This window comes from Alnus glutinosa, chromosome 4 (genome assembly GCF_958979055.1).
Source record: "Alnus glutinosa chromosome 4, dhAlnGlut1.1, whole genome shotgun sequence".
Lineage (NCBI taxonomy): Eukaryota > Viridiplantae > Streptophyta > Magnoliopsida > Fagales > Betulaceae > Alnus > Alnus glutinosa.
In genome coordinates, this window is record NC_084889.1 from 5,876,048 (window position 1) to 5,901,858 (window position 25,811).

General features: G+C 37.5%; 1 protein-coding gene across 1 annotated transcript; it reads right to left on the reverse strand.

Annotated features, from left to right (window-relative positions):
• Window positions 1-431: 431 nt before the first annotated feature.
• On the reverse strand, window positions 432-20,290 carry LOC133866033 (uncharacterized). The gene is made up of 7 exons (XM_062302598.1): window positions 19,421-20,290; window positions 15,167-15,245; window positions 9,116-9,267; window positions 5,442-5,565; window positions 5,100-5,285; window positions 1,900-1,971; window positions 432-1,765 (listed from the first exon to the last, which is right to left on the reverse strand). The coding sequence occupies exons 1-7, from the start codon at window positions 19,819-19,821 to the stop codon at window positions 941-943; spliced, it is 1,839 nt and encodes a 612-aa protein (XP_062158582.1). The 5' UTR covers window positions 19,822-20,290; the 3' UTR covers window positions 432-940.
• Between the last annotated feature and the right edge of the window lie 5,521 nt (window positions 20,291-25,811).

A 25,811-nucleotide genomic window follows, 5' to 3' on the forward strand; every position in this document is an offset into this window, starting at 1 on the left:
TCTTTTATATAACATTTATTTGAGAAAATATGTAAATGGTATAAAAAAATGATAAGGAAAACTAAACTCCAGTTTTCAAAAAAATCGAGCAAAGTTTGGTTCCCTCTATGTGCCAAATTTCACGACTTAAAACTACAATCGTAGATCCATCACCCTTGTGTAGATTCGAGATGGGTTAAGACCCTTCACAATTTTTTTTGAAATTGTAAATTCTCAAATGACGCAAATTTGGCCATTTGTAGGCATCGAAACGATTTGAAAATCAACAATGCGTAACAACTAAGTAATATATGACGATCAATGACAATGAGAAGGACGTGGACAAGTAAAACACAGCTCTAAACTGCAACACTTTGAGCAATTCAAAACAAATCAAACTAAAAACAAAAACAAAAACAAAAAGAAAGAAACAACCATATAAAAAATATACGGAAGAAAGAAATGGTGTATACACTATATATATATGCAGTTTAACATCTCAGGAACTTCCCTACTCATACAACAAGATGATGGGAAAGATTGTGGATATAAGCCTCGAAAAGGCAAAAAGGCCATACTATTACAACAATTTCGACAGCAATAACCAAATTTGATGTTTATTAATGACCTCCCAATATAACTAAAAAGCCCCTCTAATCAACAATAAAGGTAAACAAGAAAGAATTTTACACCTTGAATGACGACAAATATCACAAAGTTCCTTCCATTCGGTAGTTAACATCAAAATCAATTGTGTCGAAGATACAGCAGTACAAAGTACGATGGTTATGCACATATTTTCACTCTGACAAAACCAGTCAATGGAACCCTGTGCACGTGCCTCCAAATGCAACCAAACCAAACACGAAAATCTCTTCCCCCTTTATCTGTGCTTGCTGTCAAATTTAAGCTCTCTATAATTACCACAACTAAAGACTCTAGGACAGAATTAATAAACCGTTCAGACAATACTAGGGGGATCCCCCATCCAATTGCAAACAGCACGGGGCCAGCGTGTTCTTATGCAGTCCACCAAAGGTGCATGTTGAGAAGGCTCTGGTTTAGCCACTTCAGCGTCTTTCCCACTAGATCCATTTCCACCTGAAGCAGAAGACACTGCTACATCAGCCATGAATTCCTCAGGTGTCCACCTTGGCGGTACTGAAACCCTCAATTTTGTAAGCCTTGGTCTTTGAACAGGAGTCTCACCTCCAGATGTAACTTGGCTGCCATTCAAATCTGATTTTGCAATCCCATTAAAATGGTAAAGATCAAACACCTTCTTACCCATCAATCCAGATGAATCCTTCAGACCTCCCAAGTTCTTGTCCAAATCCATAATAACCTGCCAGAACTCACTCCACACAATAAAACCTGTGTTGCAAAGGTGATCAACCTTCTCCGGGGGAAGTTTGATATTAGTTTCCCTGAGAACTTGATGGAAGCCTTCCACGCTAATGAAGCCACCACCTCCACTCTGATCTTGAGCATCAAAAGCTTTCCGGATCTGTGATTCCCTCTCTTCCAGCTCATTCTCATCTTGAACAGTTGTATCAAGAGCAAATAGTACTGTATAATGAGACTCACTCCCAACAACCCATATTGGCCATTTAGGGCATTTCAGATACTGGCCAACCTTACAGAAATTGAGGGATTCTAGCAGAGTGAGGAATCCAACTTCCACATTTCTGGATATGCCCTTTAGAAACATGCCACCACCCAAATCCATCCTCCCATCAAACACGTTAGGGACAGCCTGCCCGCAGAGCAGTAGGTTTACGATTTCCTGTTCCATAACATTGAAGAGAAGGGTAAATATTATGTGGGGTCCAATCATGATGCAAAATTTGCATGGGAAAGCATTCAATGGAATCAATTGCTGAAACACCAAATCAGATAAAAATCAACATGGGTTTATACCTGGGAGGCATGCCCAAATGGAGCAGTGACTAGAGGAAGGCTGGGATCATCCCTGTCAGCTTGAACAGAGTCCTACAAGAGGAGAATTTTTGATACATTAGTGACAAGGCCATCCCAAGCAGAGAACTGAAGAATAATAGCAGCAAGTGAATTCAATTGACCATATGGTATTTTTACACATTACGTCTTTTTTTATAATTAATTTCATTATCAGTATCATTAATGAAGCGCAAAGGGGCACAACCGTAGTACACAGGGAGTATACAAGAGAACCTCTAATCTGAAGAGAGAGAAAAATATAAAGTCAAAAAATCAGCAAAACTAGAAACAAACAAGAATACAAAAATTATGTGTTCTGCTGCTAGATCATATTAACTGTTTCAAATTGTCCAGACTCCATTCCTGAAAACAGATATCAATACACACACACTGTTTTTAATAAGTAAACAAGAGGCAAGCATTAAAAGTGAATATTAATCACACACATAATTGTTAAATAATAGACGTTCTCTGTTGTTAAGTGTTACTATTTGTATTAAATTGCCTAAACTCCATTACTCTTCAAACATATCTCTTTGTATGTAAGAGATATATATGCGTGCGCATGTGGAAAATTTATGAAGTTTTCATTGTCTAAAATGATAACAAATCATCCAAGATTAGACTCAACCACATGTGCAAGGACGGTGAATCTATTGATTATTTGTTAGGGATAAATGCAAAATTAATCTATGTGGTTTTACTGAGTTGCAATTAGCTCCATGGAGTTCAAAAATTGACTAAAAACTCCCTGAGGTAAGTAAAAAACACAAATAAATCCCTGGACGTGTCCAAGGGCCTATTTGTGTTTTTTGCTTACCCCAAGGAGTTTTTAGTCACTTTTTGTACCCCAAAGCTATTTACAACTCAGTGATACCACGGGTATTGATTTTGTATTTATGCCTATTTGCTACTCTATTGCATTGTTGCTCAAGAGATGTAGTCCTTATTTACACATTGTTTGAGGTTTTTGGGTTATGCCTCAAACAGAAATGAGTAAATTCTTTCTTGGGGTAAAAAGTTGTGAGGAGGACATCTAGCAGCTTGGAGAGTAGCACCTTCATGCCTCATGGTGCATTTGGTTGGAAAGAAATATGAGTACTTTTGATGGAATCTAGAGGTTACTAGGTGAAATTGGGCGGAATTTTCTCAAGGTTTTGTTTCATTAAACCTCAATTCACACTTGTATACAACATGTATACAAAGGGTTCCCTAATGTAAGAAAGAAAAAGGACACGCGTCCCTATTCCAGAAGAAGTGCGAGGTGTCCCTACTCTAGGTGTCCCCTATGAAGTGTCCCCATTCTAGCTCTCCCTATTCTAAAATGATGTAATTGATCCTATAAATAGTAATGGATTATGAGGGCCAGAACAAAATATGTTGAGCTTCTCTTTTGTAACTCTATTAATTTACATGGTATCAAAGCTTGTTTGATCCTTACCTAATCATTGTTTATTTCCCCTTCTCTTTTTCATTTTTGATCTGTGGCTTACATTTCTCTTATCCCTTTCCATTTTTCTTCTTTTTGGTTGATTCCCTAACAGAATCAAAGTAGCGACCCTCGTGTAGAAGCTGATTGCACTGTCATAACCATTATCATTGGACGACACCTCCATCACAATTGTGAATAAGTGTACATAGCGGTGGCCAGAGATATTTGTGCCTTGTGGTGGTGGAATCACCGTATGTTGTGGTGTGCAATGAAAGAGAAGAGAACTGGAGGAAAAACAAAAAAAACAAAAATTACTGTACATGATTATTCTACTGAAATGCTCTGATACCATGTCATGAAACGAGATTGAGGAATTTGAAAAAGACTACAATATGGAATGGAGCTCACAATTCTGCGTAGTTCCTTCCTTCACATTCATTCATGTAGCGTCCGTTTGGCTTTGCGATTTTGTAGGCCAAAAGTGCGATTTTAAAAAAATCACGGAAAATGTATTGTTTAAGAGTGCTTTTTAAAAAAATTGAGGTTTGAAAAGGTATAAAATCTGTGTTTTCAAATCGTGAGCAAGGGGTGTGTTTTTAGAAACATATGATTTTAAAAGCTAAACTACAATTTTAAATGTCAAATCACGATTTTACCAAATGCTTAATTGCATTTTTAAAGTCACGTTTTGAAATCCCTATTTTTAAAATCATACGTTTTGAGACCGTAAATTCAAACGGACCCTTAATAGGACAAGATACATGTATATTTTGTACTGTGACAGCAATAGAATGACACCTAGCCTTCTTCTAGAAGGCCTACATAGCACCCCTCATACTCTTAGGAAATTACACACCAAAAAGAATTCTCCTTTGCATACAAATTTTGGGCCTCTCTTAAGTGACAATATTCCTGGTAAAAAGTTTTCAAGTTGTTGGTCTAAAGCACAACATAATCATTTACCTCCTTTTCTACTTCCTTTCCATTTTTTTTAAATTGCTTTCTCTCATACTTTCCCCCTCTTCCAGAAAATATCATTTCTTTTACTAGATAGCATCGCACACACAACATGTCTGCTCCTTACAACACCCAATCTCTTCTGATCCACTTCACCTGTTATGACCTAAAGTTAATTGTTATTTAGAAATCTAAAGGGATGATGAGCATTTTGGCATTTAAACAATATTGACCAAGACAAATTCTCCCAAACATTTTTCATTCAAGAACTATTCCAACTTTGAAGCTTCCATACACTTAGACGGCTTAAATAATGGAGCCAGCTTAAAGCAACTCCAGGGACAGCCAGATTGATAAATGTCGTAGTTTTGATAGATTTTTCAGGCTTATCTTATGCCTTAGGACTTGTCAAAAGGTAAGCCTTCAAGAGAACACTCCAAGGCATTAGTATTCGCATACCCTGAGACTAACTTTGTCTAATATATGCACCTGATACTCTTTTTTGGCAAGTGCACTTGATACTACAGTTAAATCTAATTATAATGCAAATTCTATGAGACTGCTCTGCAACTCAGGTTAGTCAATAATGGATCAGAGAATCCAATTCTTAATAATAACATTGATACGTAGACTTAATTTTGATGCCTCGAGTATAACCACATAATGAGATCAGAGTCTAACTGAGATAACATCAGGTTCTTTTGAAGAAGACCTTGATTTAAAAAGAGTAGAATTTCACTTTAAAAAGAAAGCTCCAGGCAGACAAGCATACCAGTCCTCGAGAAAGTAAGGCAGAAATAAGAAATAGCATCGCGCCCATACGACTTCGGAAAACAGGAATCATTTCTTCAAGCCTCTGAAATGCACTTGCTTGCAATGTGTACGTGTCAACTCTTAGAATTTTCTGCAAATCAGAAGCTGATTCAATTGACAGACCTTCGAGTGCTTTTGCAATTACCTGTGAAATAAAGCAAATTACAGATTAGAAAAAAAGAAACACAAATAGAGTTCTACAGCAAAGAGAAAGTATTGACAAGGTTGGACATTCAATTCAGCCCAGTGTCCAACTAAATGCTGCACGACTGGAATCAGTAACAGCACAAATTCAAGTTACCTCTTCCTTCAAACTGTCTTCATACCCCTCAACATTGTGGCTTATGACACTCAAAGTTGCAACCACAATCCTTTTGTTATCTCCGCATAAAAACAATATCTCACCCATACTTCTAACCAGGGCTCTGTTAAAAAATTAAACATAGATTTCAAAAACTATGTTCCACGAATAACATTAATCAACTAATCAGTAATGAAATAACCATAAAATTGTACAATATGAAACAACATTAAGACAACCATCAAAGTCACCAACACAAAACAACATTACTTTCCAGCTAGTACCACGAGATCAAAGTAATAAATAAGGGATATGTCCCCAATTCACAATAATAAAGAGCTAATTAACTGAGGGCATGGCAAGATTACAAGCCACAACTTCAGGCTAACCTTTGTTTACTTGAGAATATTCAAACACGTTTATCAATGTGGAGTAAACCTACAAATTACAAAAACGTTGAACATAGATGTATAAGCTATCATTGAACCTCAGTTTTATCTGTAGCTTCAAACACTTTAAGTAATTCATGTAATCGGAGGTTTGAGTGAAACCAAGGTTTACATTATGCTACAAAGATCACATGCAAAAATAAAAAATAAAAGTATATTCTATAAACAGGAGGTTGCATATAAAATTTAATATAGAGATTATTTTAGAATCTTAGAACGGACATCAACACAACCATACAGACAAAACAATTTCCAAGATGTTAAAGAATGATGTAGGGCCATCTAAGCCCAAAGCAAATAAGCCCAACTAGCCTATTTATCCAGCCCATCAGATATTTCAAGACCAGTCTTTTGTTATTATGTTATGCTTTATATTATTGTGTTTTTAGTATTTTAAAAAGGCAAGTGACTAGCATGTGACTTTTAATTAAGTTGAATAGTTAAGATTTATTTAATCTATGAAAGATGAAGGGCTAGGATTCTAGGGTTACTAAAGGCTATATAAATAGCTTCTTTTGAGTAATTGTAGACAGCCTTTTCTTCTCTAATTTATGAAATTTCAGATATGAATTCTTGGATTCTTTGGAGCCTCTATTGATCTTTTATTGTTCCAACTTCAATCTTATCTTTGCGATAGTCTTGATTATTGATGGAATTTCTTCTTAAACCCTTTGTAAGCATGAATGTTCTTGAGAGATGGCATCATTAGCTCGCTCATTTCAGATCTAATTTTGATCTAAGTTCTCCTAAAAATAACTATCATCTATGACTTTTTGGAAAGGGAAACAAACATAATAAAGGGAAATTAGGTCAAAGACCCCATTGTGCTTTTGTCCATTTTAAATTTAAAACCCCAGTTTTTAATTTGATCGATTTTAGATGAGTTTAGGCTAATTCTAAATTTGAAACCCCCGCCAACCTTTCCATTAAATAGATAACAAATATGATTATGAAAATACAGCTATGCCCCTCAGATAAAATTTCTTTGAAAAAAAAAAAAAGAGGGGATAAAAAAATAAAAAACCAAAAAAGAAAAGGCACAAGCCATCCCTCTATTAGGGGGCGGTCGCGAGCAACCCCCTTGTTCGGGTTGACCGCAAGCCACCTCATATGATGTGGTGGCTGTGAGCTACCGCAATGTTAAGGGGTGGCCGCGAGCCTGGGGTAGCTCCCCACACCGTGGCCGCGCCAATCAAAGGGTGGTTGGGAGACAACCCAACCACCCACGAACACCGTCATGGCCGGGCTAGGTGAGCCTCAGTGCCACCCCCTTTTCTTTTCTTTATTTTTTAGTTTTGTTTTTTATATTTTGAGAAGCATAATTGGATTTCATAGTCCTTTCTATAATATATTAGACATAAATTTTGACAAAGATCTCAAATTTAGAATGGATCAAAATTTAGGACTCAAATCTATCAAATTACAAACTAGGATCTTAGTCAAAATTCATTAAAAAGTGTAAGAGTACAACCCAAGTACACAGTAAGTATACAAGAGAAATACTTAACCAGAAAAAGAACAAAGATCAAAACAATCATGAAAGCGAGAAATATGAAAACGATCATAGGCAGTCGTCCATTGGTAAAGGGTATTGAAGAAAAAGGCTTTTAAATCCACCATTGTCCTCTCACAGTGTTCCAAAATTCGATCACTTCTTTCCACCAATATATACCACATTAAAAGCAAGGTAGAACCATCTTCCACATTGTTTTTTTTTTATAAGTAATAAAATCTCATTAAAAAGCGCAAAGGGACGCAAAACGCAGAATTTGGGTTCAAGGAGATTGTCTAACAGTCCTGAAAGCGCAGAAGGACAAACCATAGTACCCTAGTACACAGGAATTTGGGCGCAACCCTTCCACATTGTTGCACTATGAAGACTATTAAATTGCCCTCTCCAAAAGGCAAAGAGGTCTACCACTCGTCTAGGCATGACCCAGTCTAACCCAAAAAGACTGAAAATAGTATTCTATAAGGCACTAGCAATCTCACAATGGAGTAAAAGGTAATCAACAGATCCCCCACTTTTCTTGCACATGAAACGCCAATCTACCACTATGATATGCTATCTCCTTAGATTATTCATAGTGAGGATCTTCCCTAAAGCGGCTGATGAGAGTGAACCTTATTCTACCAAATACTCCTCCAAGGGATTTAAAATCAAAATAGATAAAAGCACAAAAGGGTCCAGACCTCATTTCCCAATAATTAGGGATAATTACCTTTTCCCCCCATGAACTACAAACTTTTGCGCAAAGCCTCCACAAACTACCAACTCGACCAAAATAGAGCATTCAACTACCAAAGACAACCATTTTTCCCCCTTCCGTCAGTTAGAGGGGTTAAAACAAACGGTCAACGGGTCACGTGATGGTCACGTGCCGTTTTACATGGGGGCATGTTGGAAGATGGTAGTAGTTCATGGGCGAAAATAGGAAGAAAATGAGGGTAAAACGGCATGTGACGGTCACGTGACCCGTTGAACGTTCATTTTAACCCCTCTGACTGACGGAAGGGAGGAAAATGGTTGTCTTTGGTAGTTGAATGCTCTATTTTGATCGAGTTGGTAGTTTGTGGGGGCTTTGCGCAAGAGTTGGTAGTTCATGGGGGAAAAGGTAATTACCCCCAATAATTAATTACTATGTGCAAATTTCTTGACAGAAAATGGAAAAAGAAAATTGCAACAACATCCATTTTCTCGGTGAATGTAAGGTGATTTCTTTTCTAAGTCTCAAAATGACTGTTGGGCAGAGGTGAGCATTGGTATAAGTGTCCAGGAGACAAGAACTTTCAAACAGAATAAGTTCCCTATGAATATAGAATACCATGATTTCTTAATACCGTTATCTCAAAAGAATCACAAAAGATAAATGATATAAAATTAAAAAAAAAAAAAAAAAAAAAAAAAAAAAGAAAATCTCATTAATCACAAACAAACATGTAAAACAGAGAGCATATATCTAAGAGATTCAATTGAAATGAAAATTGAACCAAGATTGTGGGAAAGTCAAATAGCATGCACACTCACAATCAACATGCAATTGAACCCTGCACCAAAGACACTGATGATACAAAATGAATTTAAGCATTCTAACTTTTCTGAGGGTCTAAGGTCCTTCTTGCATGAATTATGAAGCAATTGAACTTGCAATGTATAGTTTAACACACTGTCTGTACCTAGACTAAGACACGATGTGTACACTTTACCATTCAAGAATTAATCACCTTGCTTTTTCATCTTCAGTAAGAGAAGAAAAATTATTTGATGCAAAACATGGACTGTTAGACAATCTCCTTGAACCCAAATTCTGTGCCATGCCTGGTGCAACTTTACCTAATTCATCCGAAAAGAAAAGAATGTATTTGAGAACAAATGCCTGCAAAACCCAACAGAAAGTATTGCAACCCATATAAGTACAGAAACAACATTTTCTGAAAAATAGTGAAAATTAGTACAGCACCAAGAAAAAAAAAACTAAAATACAACACAATCAAGAAGAAATCTGAATCACACAAACGCATAAACATAAAGGAACAAACTCAGTTATTGACATATTTCATATATTCATTGCATCAACAAATTTATCATGTATTAAAAGTTATTCCATGATAATTAATTACCATGTTAAATTGCGTAGCAAAACCACAAGATTTACCGTTCACATGCAACATGTACATTAAAAGGAAAGGACAGCAAAGAACAAAAGAATTTTCCTCTGTAAGGACTTCGTGCATATATGAACCTAAAAAATTCCCCAGGAAAAGAACTTTTTTTTTTTATAAGATAATTTCATTAAAAAAAGCGTAAGGCGCCCCTAAGTACACAGGAAGTATACATAGAAGCAAACTCAGCTAACCCACATAAAAACCCAAGAAAACCCACAAGAAACCCACAGGAAACCCACAAGAAAACCCCTAACAAGCATATAAGGAACACCGAACCCAACCCCAATACCCCAACAGGACCCCCAAAACCCAAAGGAAAAACCCCAGAACCCGAGAAAAACCCAAGAGAAACACTCCTCAAAATAAACCAAGCAAAAACCGAACCCGATGGATGACCCACAAACCCACCCAAACAATAAAGGCACACAACTCTACAACATAAAGTCCTTTCCTATCCTACGCCTAGCGGAAGATTTATCGTCGCCATAGTTGATAGAGCTATGCAGATTTAGAAGCTCCCTCTTTCCTTTAGACTTTTGGCGCGATATCATCTTGTCACGCTGAAATTCTTCTTCCATGGCATCCCGAATAGCCAACGCCTCGTCCCCAAAAGCATCCTCTAGCGCCCAATCCAAAGGCGACACATCCCAAAGATCAACGTCCTCCTCCCAAACCACAATCTCCCCGTTATGATCAAAACCGATCGGCCAATTCCGAGATTGGGAGAAGCTATTACCCTCAACGGATGAAGAAGTGGAGCAACCTCTAGGCGGGGAGGAAGGCCTGACCATCCCTACATCGATAACCTTCCGAGGCGAATCCATAATGGCTGGCTTATTTGGGCGGGGGTTAAGAAACCCTTTTTTGAGAATGCCCGTCTTCACTGGAAGCTCTGCAACTTTCTTCGTTGGAGTCTCTACAGCCGAAACCTTCTTAACAGCTAAGTCGGCAACCATCTTCGATGCTTTCAAGGAGTCTAAGAACTTAAAACTTACATAACAACTTCTTAATTGACATGAGACTCTATAAAAGGCGAATTAGCTAAATGAAAAAAATTGGACGGCCTTGTTCTCAACCCATCCACCTTAGGTTTAAGTTTCCAACACTCAATTAGCTAATTCAGATTGACCCAACAGATAGTAAAACATAGTCTGTATGTGATATAACAAACTTCTTTACCAACTTATCACATGTAGTTGAGACTTTCTAATCACTAAAGTTCACCTTAAGGAATCTTTGGGAAGGAACGGAATAAAATGTTGGCAAGATTTTTAGGACCATGTGATATTCAAAAAGGTCTAGGCCCTAGAAATTTAAGACCATGTTGTATAGCTGATAGAACATTTCACAACTTCAATACATCTGAAAATCGTATCCATTTTAATACTGTGTAACTTAAAACTTTTTAAAACTAAATTAAGATAGCTTAAACATAATTTTTAATCAATTGATAATATTTATATCTTCACATTTCAGTGGCCTGTTATATGCCCCCACAAAATCTTGCATAGTCCAGGCTGAGGCTATTAAACTTCAGACCAGAGAACAGGCTAAACCAGCCTGGACCAGGATCATGCCACTCTGTTACACATGCTGCCTGGCCTCGCTCAGGTCATGACCAAGCGTTTTAGTCATTTGAAATCTACAACTGGGACAATGCTTTTTTTTTGATAAATAATAAACCAATCTTATTAAAAGCCTAAGATGCCCCTAAGTACACCGAAAATATATAAGAGGAAACACCTAACTAGAAATAGAAGATCGGACAAGAAAATCATCATAACTAATCGTCCGAGGGGACACAAAGGCCGCAGTCCAAAGGTACAAAGTATGGAAGAATGAGAAAATAATATCCTCCAAGGATCTCTCCAAATCCTCAAAGCTCATATTTTTTCTCCCTCCAAATAGTGCAAAAAAGGCAAGCGGGCATCATTTTTCACAACTGGGACAATACTTAATGAGCATACCCATCTAAACGTATCAATTAACAACAAATACTGGTGACATCACATACAAATGTACCAAAAAAATGCCAGATTGTCTTAAGAGAATCGAAAAAAAATTGATGGCAAATATTGCCATTAAATTTTTAATATACAAATAGGCCATAGTTATTGGTTCCTCTGATATCACAAACTCAATTTCTTGTTAAATGTTATAAAGGGATAAATATACTTAAGCCCCATGAATTACCAGACATTTTCAAAATAACCCCACGAACTGACAAATGTGGCACTTTGACCCATCAAACTACCATTTTGTGTCAGAATGGCCACTCCGTTAGCATTGACCGTTATAATGGATGGACAACTAGTCATGTGCCTTGCATGTGACCATTTTTACCAAAAACTTCCGAAAATACCTTTACTTTGACCATAAAAAAACCAGATTTGCCCTTATAATTATTAATCAGTAAAAAAAATTACCTTAAAATAAAAAATTCTGAAGATAAGGGTGGCCGAACCATCTCCACATACTGTGGTTGGCGGGCCACCCCCGCAGGTGGGGGTTGGCTCTCCCCCCATGGGGGGGCCTGCAAGCCACCATTAGACTTTGCTTCTTCTCTTTTGTTTTTTTGTTTTTTTTTTAAAAAAAATTGTTATTTTCATTAATAGATTTTTGGTTTTATTTTTTTATTTTAATAATTTTGGTTTTGGTTTTGGTTTTTTTTTAGAAGAAAAAAAAATGGGTATTTTAGGAAGTCTTTGGTCAAAATGATGACAACTTTTCCATACAACATAACATAAAAAGCTAGCATAGTGGCCTTTTTGACACAAAATGGTAATTTGATGGATCCAAATACCACATTTGTCAGTTCGTAGGACAACTTTGAAAATGGCTAGTAGTTCGGGAGGCTAAGGTATATTTACCCCTACATTTGTCAGTTCGTGGGGCAACTTTGAAAATTGCTGGTAGTTCGGGAGACTAAAGTATATTTACCCCTTAGAACAAATATTGTCATAATGGTTAGATACATGGGATAGGGTAGGATCTTTTTTCTGATAAGTAATGGGATAGGGTAGGATCTTAAAGACAGGTTCATGCTGTAGGGTTAGACTTCATTAATCTGAAACCAATTTGGGATGGACAAAAAGGGAAGTTCGATACTCTATTTGGGACAGATGGGTAATTTCTCTAGTGATTTTTTTCCTAAACATTAGTTATAGTGGAATGAATCAATATTGAGAACCAAATTCAAAAAGAATAAAGCTAATCTTACTAGGAGCACACAACCAACGAGTTTTAGCTCAAAGCTCACTAGATGCATGTATAGCTTACCAATAAAATACATAGAATAACAAATATGGCATGCATCTTTCATTAGTCCACGATATGCCACTCCTTGGGTCATCAAACAGATACATTCTAAACCTTCCTCTATAGTTTATCACTGATGCAAACAAAGTTCCAAGTGCATTAAAAACCTTGAGTCCAAAAAAATTCAACTAATCTCCCATATCTTTCACTTATATGTTTATGCTACTATATAGTAATATCCACTATATTAATCCGTTCCTTACTTATTTTTTATAATTCCAACTAGAGCGCTAATCAAAATTTCCCAACCTCCCTTGCCTCCACCTTAGAAGGTATCCTCTCTACCTTAGGAGGTACCCTCTTTCCACATCTGAAATCAAGAATGAGCAGAAGCATAAGTCTTTAGATCAAACTAGAAAAATATGTATTATAAAGCTGAAAATATTCTAAGGAAGGTCTTGTCTTTGAAAGGGACTAGGTCAGCAAGTCTTTAGTTTAGGTGGGAAAAACAACAATTGCTAACTGAACTTCTAGATGCATCTAAAAAGGACCTTACAAGAGTGAGGGGCAAACAATTGGAATCACCCAGTTTTTAAACTGCTCATGGCTTGTTTGTCTGGTTAAAGGGTCTGCCCACTTGAAGCAATAAACAGAAGAACCAGCATAGTAAATTTCAATCCAAATTCCGGAACAATATATTATAGTCATACTGACCCTGTAACTTGCAAAGAAAAAAAGAATAGTAGCAAAAACTTGTTAAAAAGAATCTCTATTGTTTTATAAGCTCTATGTGATTTTTAATAAAATGAGCTATGAATTGAATCAGCCGGAGGAAAAAGACAACTACAAAAATTGAATAACTACAACATCCAACTTCCAAGGCTTTCATACATGTCTTCCTCTTTCTTTTCTGTTTTTTATTTTTATAAGTAAAGAAAATTCATTAAGAACGCAAGGGGCGCAACCCAAGTACACAAGAAATATACAAAAAAAAACACCATGCAAATCAAGAACGAGAAAAAAGAGAACAAAAATCTGCATAGCTAAAGGCATGGAGAAAGGTGGCAGCAGAGATCCACCCAAATAGAAATTTAAGAAAACAAGTTCGTATATCCGAGCTCGTTCTCTCGCGAACATCGAAGCTTCAAGCGTTCTTTTCTCTCCAGACGCACCACATTAGAAAGGAAGGAATTGCATTCCAATCAATATTGATATCATTCCGACCAACCCTGCTTTTCAAACATGCCAAAAGATCCACCACCCGTCTAGGCATAACCCACTCTACCCCAAACATCTGAAATATCATAATCCACAGCTCCCTCGCAACATCACCATGAAGAAGAAGATGATCCAGGGTTTCTCCACTCTTTTTACATAGACAACATCAATCTATCACTACAATGTGACACTTGCAGATATTATCCAAAGCGATAAATTTCCCAAGGGAAGCTATCTGAGTGAAGAAAGCCAACCTCAAGGGAGCCTTAATCCTCCAAATGTTCTTCCAAGGGAAAGGGGAGTCAACATTAGGAAGAAGAAACTTGTAAAAGGATTTGACCTCAAAGGATCTTCTTTTTGAGGACGTCCAACATAGTCTATCCTCACCTTCCCGACCCACCCTAGCGGAATACAAAACATTGAAGAAACAGGAGACGGAGTCCACCTCCCAATCATGCACAAGCCTAATGAAGTTAACGTCCCAATGAACCGTCTCAATGCTAACACTCCTAAGGCCAGCCACCATAGCATCCCTATTCGTTACAAGGCAAAATAACTCCTAAAAAGATTCCTATAAAGGACGATCTCCACACCATATGTCATGCCAGAATCAGGTACGAGAGCCATCAGCCACCTCCAGACTAGTAAAACAAGAGAAAACATCTCACCCCCTCCTAATGTGTTTCCAAAGACTCACCCCATAAGCTCCAGGGACCCCCTTAGTACACCATCCACCCACCAAACTCCCATACTTCTTATCCACAAAACCTCACACATGTCCTCTGCAAATGCACTTCACACTTTTAAAGCTCTCATAAAGTTCCACAAACTAATTAGTTGAATAAATCTTAAAACCGTGTGCATCTACAGCAGTTTTTAGTTGATCTGAACAACCAGAATATTCCACATATTCATCTAATTCTGCGACTCAATGTTAACCCACAGTAACAGAGTTAAACTTTGCCATCAAAAGAAATTGCAAATTTATCATATTGTAGTATTTATTGTATCATAAAATTAACCTGTCTGAAACAAGAAATCGTTACTTAGAGCATATGTGATATAACACACAACAAAGTGTCTTGAAAGCAATAGGTACAGAACATATACTATTTTGTGTAATCAGGGCATTACTTGTATGGCTGCTAAGACGCCACAGGGCCCACCTTCATGCTGCACTAGGCCCATAGATGTGTCTGGATCAGGACTAAACCTATACACAAGTTTTTTGTGATATCAGCTAATAAAGAGCAAGAAAATGAAACTACCATAAAGATTTATTGTTTAATTATTACAAGGACATAGAAACCAGTGGAACTGATCTTGGAATAAAAAAATGAAGACTCTCAGAGATAACAAAGATCCCAAAAACAAACCTATAAAAGATGAAGGAAATATGTATAGATTCTCACAAAAGGAAAACAAGCCTATTAAAGTAATTTGCTAGACTAGTACTAGCTTCATAATGGAAAGTTTAGGGGCTGGAACTGGAAAATACATAAAGTAGCAGATTTTAGGCACACAGAGACAGATAATTCATTTCATCATCAGCTTACCAAAATACAGAGCCGATGCTGAAATGTAAACTAACTAATATAGAAATTAAGCAATTAGACATATGCTTAGGTTAAATGTTATCTTCATATCACTAGAACTTGAATAAGAAACGTACTGGAGTAGGCTTGAGTTTTGTAGTTGAAGGCATCACCTAAAACATAAGTTGTTGCTCTACGACTTGTGAAGCATAATCATCTTATAAAGTGACACGATTCTTCTAATGTTTCTTTTTTCTTCTCCCACTTTTTACTGTTTCAACGCTGACATTTATGATGCCAATCACATATCAATATAGCCATAGTTTCAAAGAACCAGGTTCTTAAGGTCTCTTTTCTCGTGGTTGATATAAAACTACTGCCTGCTAGAAAGTGATTATTAGAAAAGTCAGCTTATCAGTCTATCCAAAGTTGGTTTGGAGAGCTTTTGAAGTTTCCAAAAACACAGTTTGGTATTTTAAAACATTCTAAGCTTTTGAAATGTAATCATAATATGTTTCCAACTTTAATTTTTAATTGTATCTTGTCACTAAAAAATCATTTAATCTAATTGATGAAACATTTGATTAGACGTGAATACTTGTAACCTTGTTAATGTAATTCCATATCTTACCACATGCAGTGAAAGTCAACTAGACATTGCACTAGAGATGCAATGGTCTAACAGTTTGGATTTTATTTCAACTTCTATTGATGTTTCTAGAAGCATTGCATGACTCTGTATAGCATATTTATGATTTATAATCTTGTCTTCTGAAGCTTTGGTTTGATCTTTTTGAAGATTTTTGAACACCAAGCACAATGGTACAATCTTCCACCCTCCTATCACCATATGAGTAGGTAGTAATGATCGTTGTTATGTGTATAAGATATGCATTGTCTGAACTTATATTTGAATCTTGCTATGGTCTCAAATATCAAGCTAAGGATTTAGTGAATTATTATGGAAAACATTAAAGTCCAGACGATAGAACAAATTGACCCTTTTTTTTTCTTTTCTTTTTTATGATGAGAAACACCCAAAGACAAGACCACTTCATGTACCCACCCTGTCGGGAAAACCTTGGACCTATGCAAAGCGCCCCCTCCACACAGATCGGGTAATACTCCGGCTTCACCGGCAGGCTGGCCCCAAATAATTGTTGGCACCCAAGGAGATTCGAGCCTTAGACCCTAGCGAATGGCTAACCAAAAAGAGAGGGAAAAAAGACACCAATGAAATGATAACATCAAATGGATAGAAGGATGATAGAAATATATCAAACCACAAGTTTGCATTATGCTATTAAGAAGATGCTAAAAATTTTGAAGGCCAATTATCATGAAATGTCTGCATGGGTTCCCATTGTGTTTGATAGAACATTAGTGTCCTATGAACTATGAAGGAATCTCTAGTAGATATCTTCAAATTTTCTCGAACTTTCCACAATGTTTTGAATAGAAGGAGCATTGGAAGCAGGATTACAATAATGAAGAGGAAGAAAACTTTCCTGGTAATCATCATCCAAATTTTGGAGGGATGTGGCTACAATTGAGTTGGAGAAAACTATTCTTTTGGAGGAGGTGAGTTGGAGGCAAAATTTGAGAGCGTTGTGGTTAAGAGAGGGTGATAAAAATACCAAGTTCTTCCATCTAGTTGCTAAATATAATAGAAGATGTCACACAGTAGAGAATTTGGTTGTCAATGGAGATATCTCTTCTAATCCGGCTAAAATTAAGGATCATGTAGTTCAAATTTCCACTTAGCTTTATACCGAGAATGAAAATTGGCGACCGGATTTGGATGGTCTTCCTTTTCATTCAATTAGTGAGGAGGCAGAATGGGTGGGGCGAGCTTTCGAAATAAGGGAGGTTTCCAAGATGGTGAAAGACATGAATGGGATAAAGCTCCAGATCCAAACAGTTTTTCTATGCCAATCTTCCAAACTTAAAAGCTACTTTCATTACTCTTATCCCTAAGAAAGTGGGGGTTGTTGAGGTCAAAGACTTACATCTTATCAATTTGGTGAGTGGTGTCTGTAAAATTATAGTGAAGGCCTTGGCATATCAATTGAAAATTGTTTTGGAGAATATCATTTCAAAGACTCATAATGCTTTTATTAGAGGTCGTCAGATCCTACATTCCATTCTCATCGCCAATGTATAGATAGTCGTCTCAAGTCTAGCGAGCCAGGAGTATTATGTAAATTGGACTTAGACAAGGCTTATGACCACGCTAGCTGGGATTTTTTGTTACACATGTTAAGGACATGTAGCTTCCAAGAGAAGTGGCAAAATTAGATTGCGCACTGCTTATCATCCACTGTTCGGTTTTCTATTTTGATTAAAGGTACCCCCAATGGTTTTTTCAACAGCTCTCGTGGTCTGAGACAGGTTGACCCAATATACCCCCCTCCTTTTTGTAATTATTATGAAAACTTTGAATCGACTGATGTCAGGTGCTGTGAATGAGGATTTTATCTAAGGTTTTTTGGTGGGGATTAGGAATATTGATTATTGCCTGTCTCTCATCTTTCTTTCTTTTTTTTATGATACCCTTGTTTTTGTGGGATTGCACCAGATTATTTTTGTTATCTGATGTGTTCTTTGTTTTGAAGTTGCTTTAGAGTTGAAGATTAATTTGGCTAAATATGAATTGGTTTGTGTTGGTAATTGTGAATGATTTACTTATAAAAAAAAGTAATTGTGAATGATTTGACTCGGGTTCTAGGTTGTAGAGTTTTGTCTTTGCCCATGAAATATTAGGGCCGACCTTTGAATGCTCCGTTCGAGGCTAAATTTATATGGCATACAATTATTGAGAAAATGAAGAGAAGATTAGCTGAGTGGAAAAGGTTATACTTACCTAAAGGTGGTCAATTAACGTTGATTATGAGCACACTTTCCAAACTTCCTACCTATTTCCTTTCTCTCTTCCCTATCCCAGTTAGTGTTGCTAATCAGATAGAAAAACTGCTGAGGGATTTCTTGTGGGGTGATTTGGATAACGACGCTAAATTCCATCTTGTTAATTGGAAGAAGGTTTGTACACCTCCTCATCTTGGAGGGGAAAGTGGTTGTGGAGGTATGCTGTGAAAATAGAGGCTTTTTGGCGACAAGTAGTGGATAAAATAATGGTAGTTTGGTGGGTGGTTGGTGCACTAATGTTGTCATTAGGCCATATGGGGTGAGTCTTTGGAAACATATTAGGAGGGGTTGGGATGCCTTCTCTAGTTTGTTAGTGTTGAGGTAGGTGATGGCTCTTGAAGCAAGTTTTGGCATGACATTGGTGTGGGGATCGTTATCAGAAGGAAACCTTTCCGGAGTCGTTTTGCATTGTAAGGGATAGGGATGCTCTAGTGGCTGACCATATGTTTGCTCACAATGACGAGGTGCATTCGGACATAAATTTTATCAGAATGGTGCATGATTGGGAGGTAGATTATGTATCTTCTTTTATCAATCTTTGTCTTCCATTGGGATGGGTTGGGGAGGTGAAGATAATGCAAACCCAAATTTTGCCGTGTAATATCACCCTAAACAACCGAATTTCAGATGAGTGTTATAAACCAAATTATATTAATTATTAATGTAGTATGTTCAAATTACATTTCTTTTTTTGATAAGAAAAAAAAGAAATGAAAAAAAAAAAAAAAAAAAAAAAAGAAATGTAATTTGAACATACTACATTTCAAACACCTATATCACTCGACAGCACTAAGCAATTTTCTCAAATTCCACATCTCATCCAATCAGAAATGGAGCCCAGCAACGAAATGCTTAGAGATTCACAAACTTGCATCGAAGAGATAAAAACTTCACACATTGAAAATCATGCTCGTAAATCAAACATTACCTTATTCCCTGATTAGTCCATTGTGCAAGAATGTCCTTGGAAACCTCACTCCCAAACACCATCGAAAACAACTGGTGCGCTTCCTCCTCCGATAACTCCTTTCCCGAACCCAAACCCTCCGCCCCCAATTCCTCCACTTTCTTCTCAACCTTCGATGCGGAACCGGAACCCAAGCCCGCCAAGGCTGTGGTGGTCCTTGACGCCAGCATTCGCTTCTCGGCGGCGGCGGCCATTAGCTCCCGCTGCAGCCTCCGGCTCTTGGACTCCGGCGACTCCTGCGGCGAGTCCGCCTGAGCTCCCGCCGGAGCATCCCTAGGCTTGCTCCGCTTGGGCTCGGGTGGAGAGTGCTGCATACTCATCCTCAGGGCCATCCGGAGGTCCTCCTCTTCCTGATCCGCCATTGAAACGCTTCTCGCAGATCCGAAACCAAGCAATCAACGCGAACCGGATGAATTGTATGAATTAGGGCTCCGATTTCGGTAATTCAAAACAATTCGGTAAAGAATTCCATTATTGAATCGCAGATCAACGAGTACCGAACGAATTGTATGAAGTAATACACAAAAGAAGAAGATGAAGTAGAAGAACGAAATGGGGATGGAATTATAAACCCCAAGGAGGGTTACGGATGGAAAGGAAATGAGGAGGGAACAAGTTACAGGGGGCCTCGTGTGCCCACTGGGGACGTGAACGGTGTCGTTTTGCATACGCGCGATGCTTTTGGAGAGGGGATTAGTAATGGAATGACTGTTGTGCCCCCGTAGTTGGTTGGTTGTTGAAGTGGGGGGGTTTGAGTAGGTTACTAACTAGGTTTGGGGAAAAGGTAAGGGTAGTTTGGGGAGTTAAGAGGGTTTGGATTTAGTGGGTGTACTAAAATGAGGCGATACTTTCCTTTTAAGGAGAGGAAAGTGTTTTAAATTCGGTCAGAGAGAAGAGTCCTTCGCCAGTGAAAGCAGAAGTTGGAGGGAAGTGTGGTTTGATAGGGTGTTCTGGTGAAATTCTTGGGTTGTGTACTTGAGATAGAGTTCGACTTTTGAAGGACAGTTGTCAATGGTTTATTGGTGGGCATCAATGCGTGAGTGAGGTGCCAAGTCCCAAAAATTTACTTTGTAGTTTATATCCTACTTTTTTATCTCAAAGACCATATGACAATGCTGATGTTTTAGTTATGAGATATTATAAGTTTATAATTTTTGTATAATTTTAATAATTTATTTTTAAATTAATTATTGGATTTGTAGAACTTATATATAAAAAAACAGATCCAGTAATTAATTTGAAAAATAGTTGTTAGAGTTGTACAGAAATTGTAAACGTTTTATTTTTTTTTAGTTCTAACTAACTTTTAGATCAGTCTTTGTTAAAACAAAAAAGTAATATTATTTAGTAGACTTTTATATGATTGTCATATAATTAAAATGACGTTTTAATAAAAATTAACCATTAAAATTTTTTTTTAAATGTTGATCAAAGGGTTTTTTTTTTTTTTTTCGATTCAAATATGGGGAAAGGGAAAGGGGTCAATCAACAAACCAACCGAACCTCATCGGAAAAGGCAGAAAAACACAAATACAAACAAGAAACAGTAGGCAATGGTAATTATCTATGAGTTCAGAAGAACTATAAACGAGACGGGCTTGTCTTGGGGCCGCACAAGGCGGTTTAAAGAGGTAAAAGGGCTCAAAAAGCCCCGACCAACTAAAACAACAACCACCGAGAGATGATTGTTGCTGAGGAAACACTGCCAAAGACCAGAGAGGAACTGCTGCAGAAGAACGAAAACAACCCAAACCACAAAAGACAAACAGCAAAACACTCACAAAAGTGAGAGAAAACAACAGAAAAATAACAAAGAAATTACAAAAAACCACAAAACTAAAGCAGTATCGGCGGAAGAGGAGCTCGCACGAAGGAGGACGGCGGACAACAAGTCGGCGCGTGAGGGCCAAGCACCGTCGCGCGCTGACCGGATGGAGGCGAGATCGGTGGCAGTGGAAAGCGGAGAAACCGAGGAGCATGGTGGACTGGCGTGTCTGAGGGTAGGGCTTCCAGAAATATACAGATCTGAGTTTGAAAAACCCAAATCCAAAAACTTCAAGAAAATGACGGAACCACCAAAGGGAACAGAGGGGGGAAGCAGATTCCGACGGATGGTTGATGGAGGAGAAACCGATGTAGCTGTTATTGAAAGAGAAAACCTCCAAAGAGGTGGATATGGCTTCCAAAACGCCTGGTAAGGCCGTCAAGGAAGCAGGAAAATCCTCCAAGAAGACTAGAAAGGCCTTCAAGAAAGTATAAGTATCCTCCAAGAAGATCAGAAAGGCCTTCAAGGAAGCAAAAGGCTCCTCCTCCGAGGAGGGGATGGGAAGAACCCCCTCCTCCTTGTCGACAGAAAGGCAAGATGAGGTTGGAATCAGGAAAGAGAAGAGAGAGTTTTTTTACTGTTGAAGAGTATTTTTTAGCCCAATAATTTAATATGTTGATCAAAGGGTTGATTTTACTGTTACGTTACGAAGTTTCGTAACAATCATATAAAGTCAACTTGATGTGTTTGTTGCTCTAGAACAAGCCATCACTGAAGGAGTGGATGTGATAAACCTTTTTGTATGCTTTGGACCAACGCCACTGTATGATGATGTCATTGCAAGAGCATCATTTTCGGCCATAGAGGAAGGCATTGTGGTTGTAGCTGCAGTAAGAAATAAAGGACGCGCGACAACCATAAACTTTATCCAACGCGATCTGATCCCCTGGGTTTTATCTGTCACGAGTAGCACCATTGATCGATGGTTTTCTGGGTCTTTGATTCTAGGAAATGGAGAAACAATTATTGGATAGTCTATGCACTACAAAAAATTAGGTATTTAGGGTCTTTTTTTTCACTACCTTTTGCAAAAAGGTTGTGAATTGCAGAATATCACTACGTTTTACAAAAATGACTTCTTTAATTGCAGAGTATCACTACCTTTTACAAAAATGACTCCTTTAACTAAGAGATAAAGTCCTATTTTAAGGAAGCCGTTATAATCAGGGTTTTTAAGTCTTTTTTCCTACTACCCTTCAATAAAGTGATGTAATATACAGAGTTCTAACTACTTTTGGATGAATATTACGCTGCCTTATTAGAAATGTCTCAAAATTCTCTTGAATTTCGTCATAATAAAATATTACTCATTGAAGAGATAGATTGCTTTAATTTGAAATCCATTTTCGTGGATAACCTTTTTTTTTTTTTTAAACAAAAGAAATTTAAAAAAAAAAAAAAAAATCCTAAATAGCCATATGATATGATACGGTCAAGAAAGTTTGAATTCAAACTTGACCATTGGAGCAATATATCCTAAAACTGATGTCCCTGCTCTTTCAAAAAAAAAAAAAAATGACGTCCCTGCCTATTCACTAGACTCATGAGTACTACAAATAAGATGTGATGATGATGAGTCTTTTTTCAGAGGACTTCAAGCCAAGTTAGAAGACTCAATCCTTTAAAAAAAAAAAAAAAAAAAACGTAGAAGGCTCACTTTCGTAAAAGGGACGTGAGTTTGCTGAGCCCTTCTTCAAAGGACTTGTACTCAAGTTCGAATTCTCACTTTCGTGGAGGACTGAAGACGTGTGCTGGCCAGAATAATCGTCGTGGGTTGAAGACGTGAAGGAATGAAGACGTGCTACACGCAAAGGACGTGGGTTGAAGCCGTGATCAAGCTGAAAGACGTAGGACTTGCAAGCGATTTGCTATATGACGCTAAGTATCCCCACGATGATATAAGACGCCAGGTATCCCATGTTGCCATGTATTTCGTAGAAACGGGCGGGTGAATTTTACACTTCCCGCTCGATCTCTTACTCTGCCTAGCTAGCCTCCCTCACTGATAACAATATCAGTGCATAGCAACCGGCCAAAAAATATCCCTCTCCATCACCGTTGTGTCTAGACGTCATCAACTTGGAACGCTAGCTAGCTGCCATTTAAAAAATTCTGTGAGTTTCTCCTCTAGCTGATCTCTTTCATATTCCATCCTATGATTTCTCTTTTATTACAAATGCTAGTGAGATATTTGGGAAAGTTGACGTTGTAGTTCCTATTAGATTCTGGTTTAGGTGTAATTAGTGTATTTGGGTTATAATTGTTAACCGGTAGAACATATTTCGTCATTGCATTTCTCTTTATTACAAATGCTAACTAGTGAGGTATTTGGGGAAAATGGTGCTGGATAACTATTAGATTTTGATTTAGGTGTAATTAGTGTATTTGGGTTATAATTGTGAACCAAGCATGCAAGAAATCATCATGGGGACAAGTAGAAATTCCCGGAAATACATCATGTAAATGTGCAATATATGTACTGCTTCCGCCCAATATCATCATGCAAACACTGTATAATCTCTAAGCCTAACCAAAGATCATTATAAAGTTATGTTTATACATTAAATGCTGCCATATATACTCCTCAATTCTCTGAAAATGTCCCCCCTTGTTGAATGAAAAACATGCATTTTTTAGGAAAAAAATAGGGCTTCCATGTTATATTTAAATGATCTAAATACACCCTAGATGTTTTGGACAGTTAAAATCAATTCAATTTCATTTACTTTCACAATGCCTTAAGCTCTCGTGGAGAGTGAGAACAAAATCCATTGCTTAGTTATTATCATTGGGGCCCATCTAAGAGTAGCTTCAGTTTATTAACCAGTACAACTATGGATGTCTACAATTTGATGTACAAAAAATTTAAATATTCTCTTTGGACTAGAGCGTTATTCATATTCTTAAGAAGAAGGGTGTTTATGCTTTACAGTGTTTTGAAGCTTTGGAGTTTCAATATTTTCAGAACGCTTATGCACATAGCATGGACTGTGTGCATATGAAAATGCCTAACATTGCCTGTAGGTATGGCCCTCTGTAGCCAAAACAGAACAACGAAATATTGCCTTAATAAAAATCCTTTCACAACACTTTAAAATGCTTCCAAATTTTTCTATCTTTTCGACCTCTCTAATCCTGTGATATGAGTTCCAATGCAAGAGTTCCAAAGAAAAAATACATACCATAAGTAAAAGGTAGAACCATAAATATATCTCCCATCCCCGCATGCAAGACCCAGCTCGAAAATATGTAAAAACAAAAAATTATTGAAAAAATTATCAAACTTTTTATTGAATTGTGTGGTTCATGTCTAACATCTATTAGATTTAAACTACAGATAGCGATGGTAGAGTGAATGTCAGGCCAATGCCTTCGCCTGCTAATGTTTGGCAGTTGCCACGAAGTGAAAGGGTAGTGATTGAATTTAATGAAGGATGTCAGCCGGTTGGCCCTAGCAGTGAAAAATTGAGAAGCCTTGGGGGGAAGCTGATCAGAAGCAGTCAATTTAGCGAGTTAGAAACACATAATTGGAGGAGGGTATCAACTCAAAAGAAGGAAGATATTTGGGCTACTCTAATGGTAGGTAATGTTTGTTTTGTTACACTTGAAGCCACAAAATTATAACATTATAATAGTCAATTTGTATGTAGTCAAAATTCCATGTTGAGACTAGTCAACAACTGAGTGAAATTAAAAGGATCACATTCATGGACCTGGGGAAAAAGAGGAAGGATTATAGGTATGTGATCAAGCATTCACTACAAATTAAGGAGGGTGAGACAGTTGAAGAAATCCTTGAATCGACACCTACCAACCACGGGCTCCCTCCTGAAACTCTGGAAGTAATGGTTCGGAGATGGAAAAGTGAAATTGATAAGGTAATACATAACATGACTATTATGATGTATTATGTTTTACATGCGTTTTATATCTCACTATGATAATAAATAATATAGGAAAAGGCCAATGTAAACAAAGAAAGCCGGGCCTTGCAGAAATTTCACCACACCTCTGGGTCAAAGAGCTTTGCACGTCTTGCATATCAAATGGTATGTGTTTTATCCTGAACAAATATGTGTTGGCTTGATTTATCGTTTGACATTATTGTATAAATATATGACTTTTTACATGCAGGAAAAAGAGTCAGGGTATACCCCGAATCGTAGCAAACTTTTTATAGTGACTCACAAAAAGAAGGACGGCAACCCTGTCAACGAAGAGGCTGCGAGGATGATGGTAAGTGTATTCACTTTATGAATATGCGTAAAGATCTATAGATGTACACATGCACATATTCTAATTAATTAGGTTAACGACAAAATATGTATAAGGTTTTCTATATTTTACAGGTCCAAATGGAGGAATTAATGTCGCAAGATGCTCCGACAAGTGGGGTATGTGCGAATGGGTCAATATCATGGTCACCCGACGACCCATATGCACAAGTAATGGGCTCGGAACGGCCTGGCCATGTTCGTGGAGTTGGCTTCGGGCGTACTTCTGGTAGAGCAAGGTTCAATTTGAATG

Excerpts from the sequence above, each read along its gene's own strand:
- LOC133866033 (XM_062302598.1), bottom strand. The coding sequence starts at position 19,821 with ATGGCGGATCAGGAAGAGGAGGACCTCCGGATGGCCCTGAGGATGAGT. Across the intron at positions 9,268-15,166 it reads GCGTCTTAGCAGCCATACAA|GCATTTGTTCTCAAATACAT; the intron begins GTAATGCCCTGA and ends TGGGTTTTGCAG. Across the intron at positions 1,766-1,899 it reads CATTTGGGCATGCCTCCCAG|GAAATCGTAAACCTACTGCT; the intron begins GTATAAACCCAT and ends GTTATGGAACAG.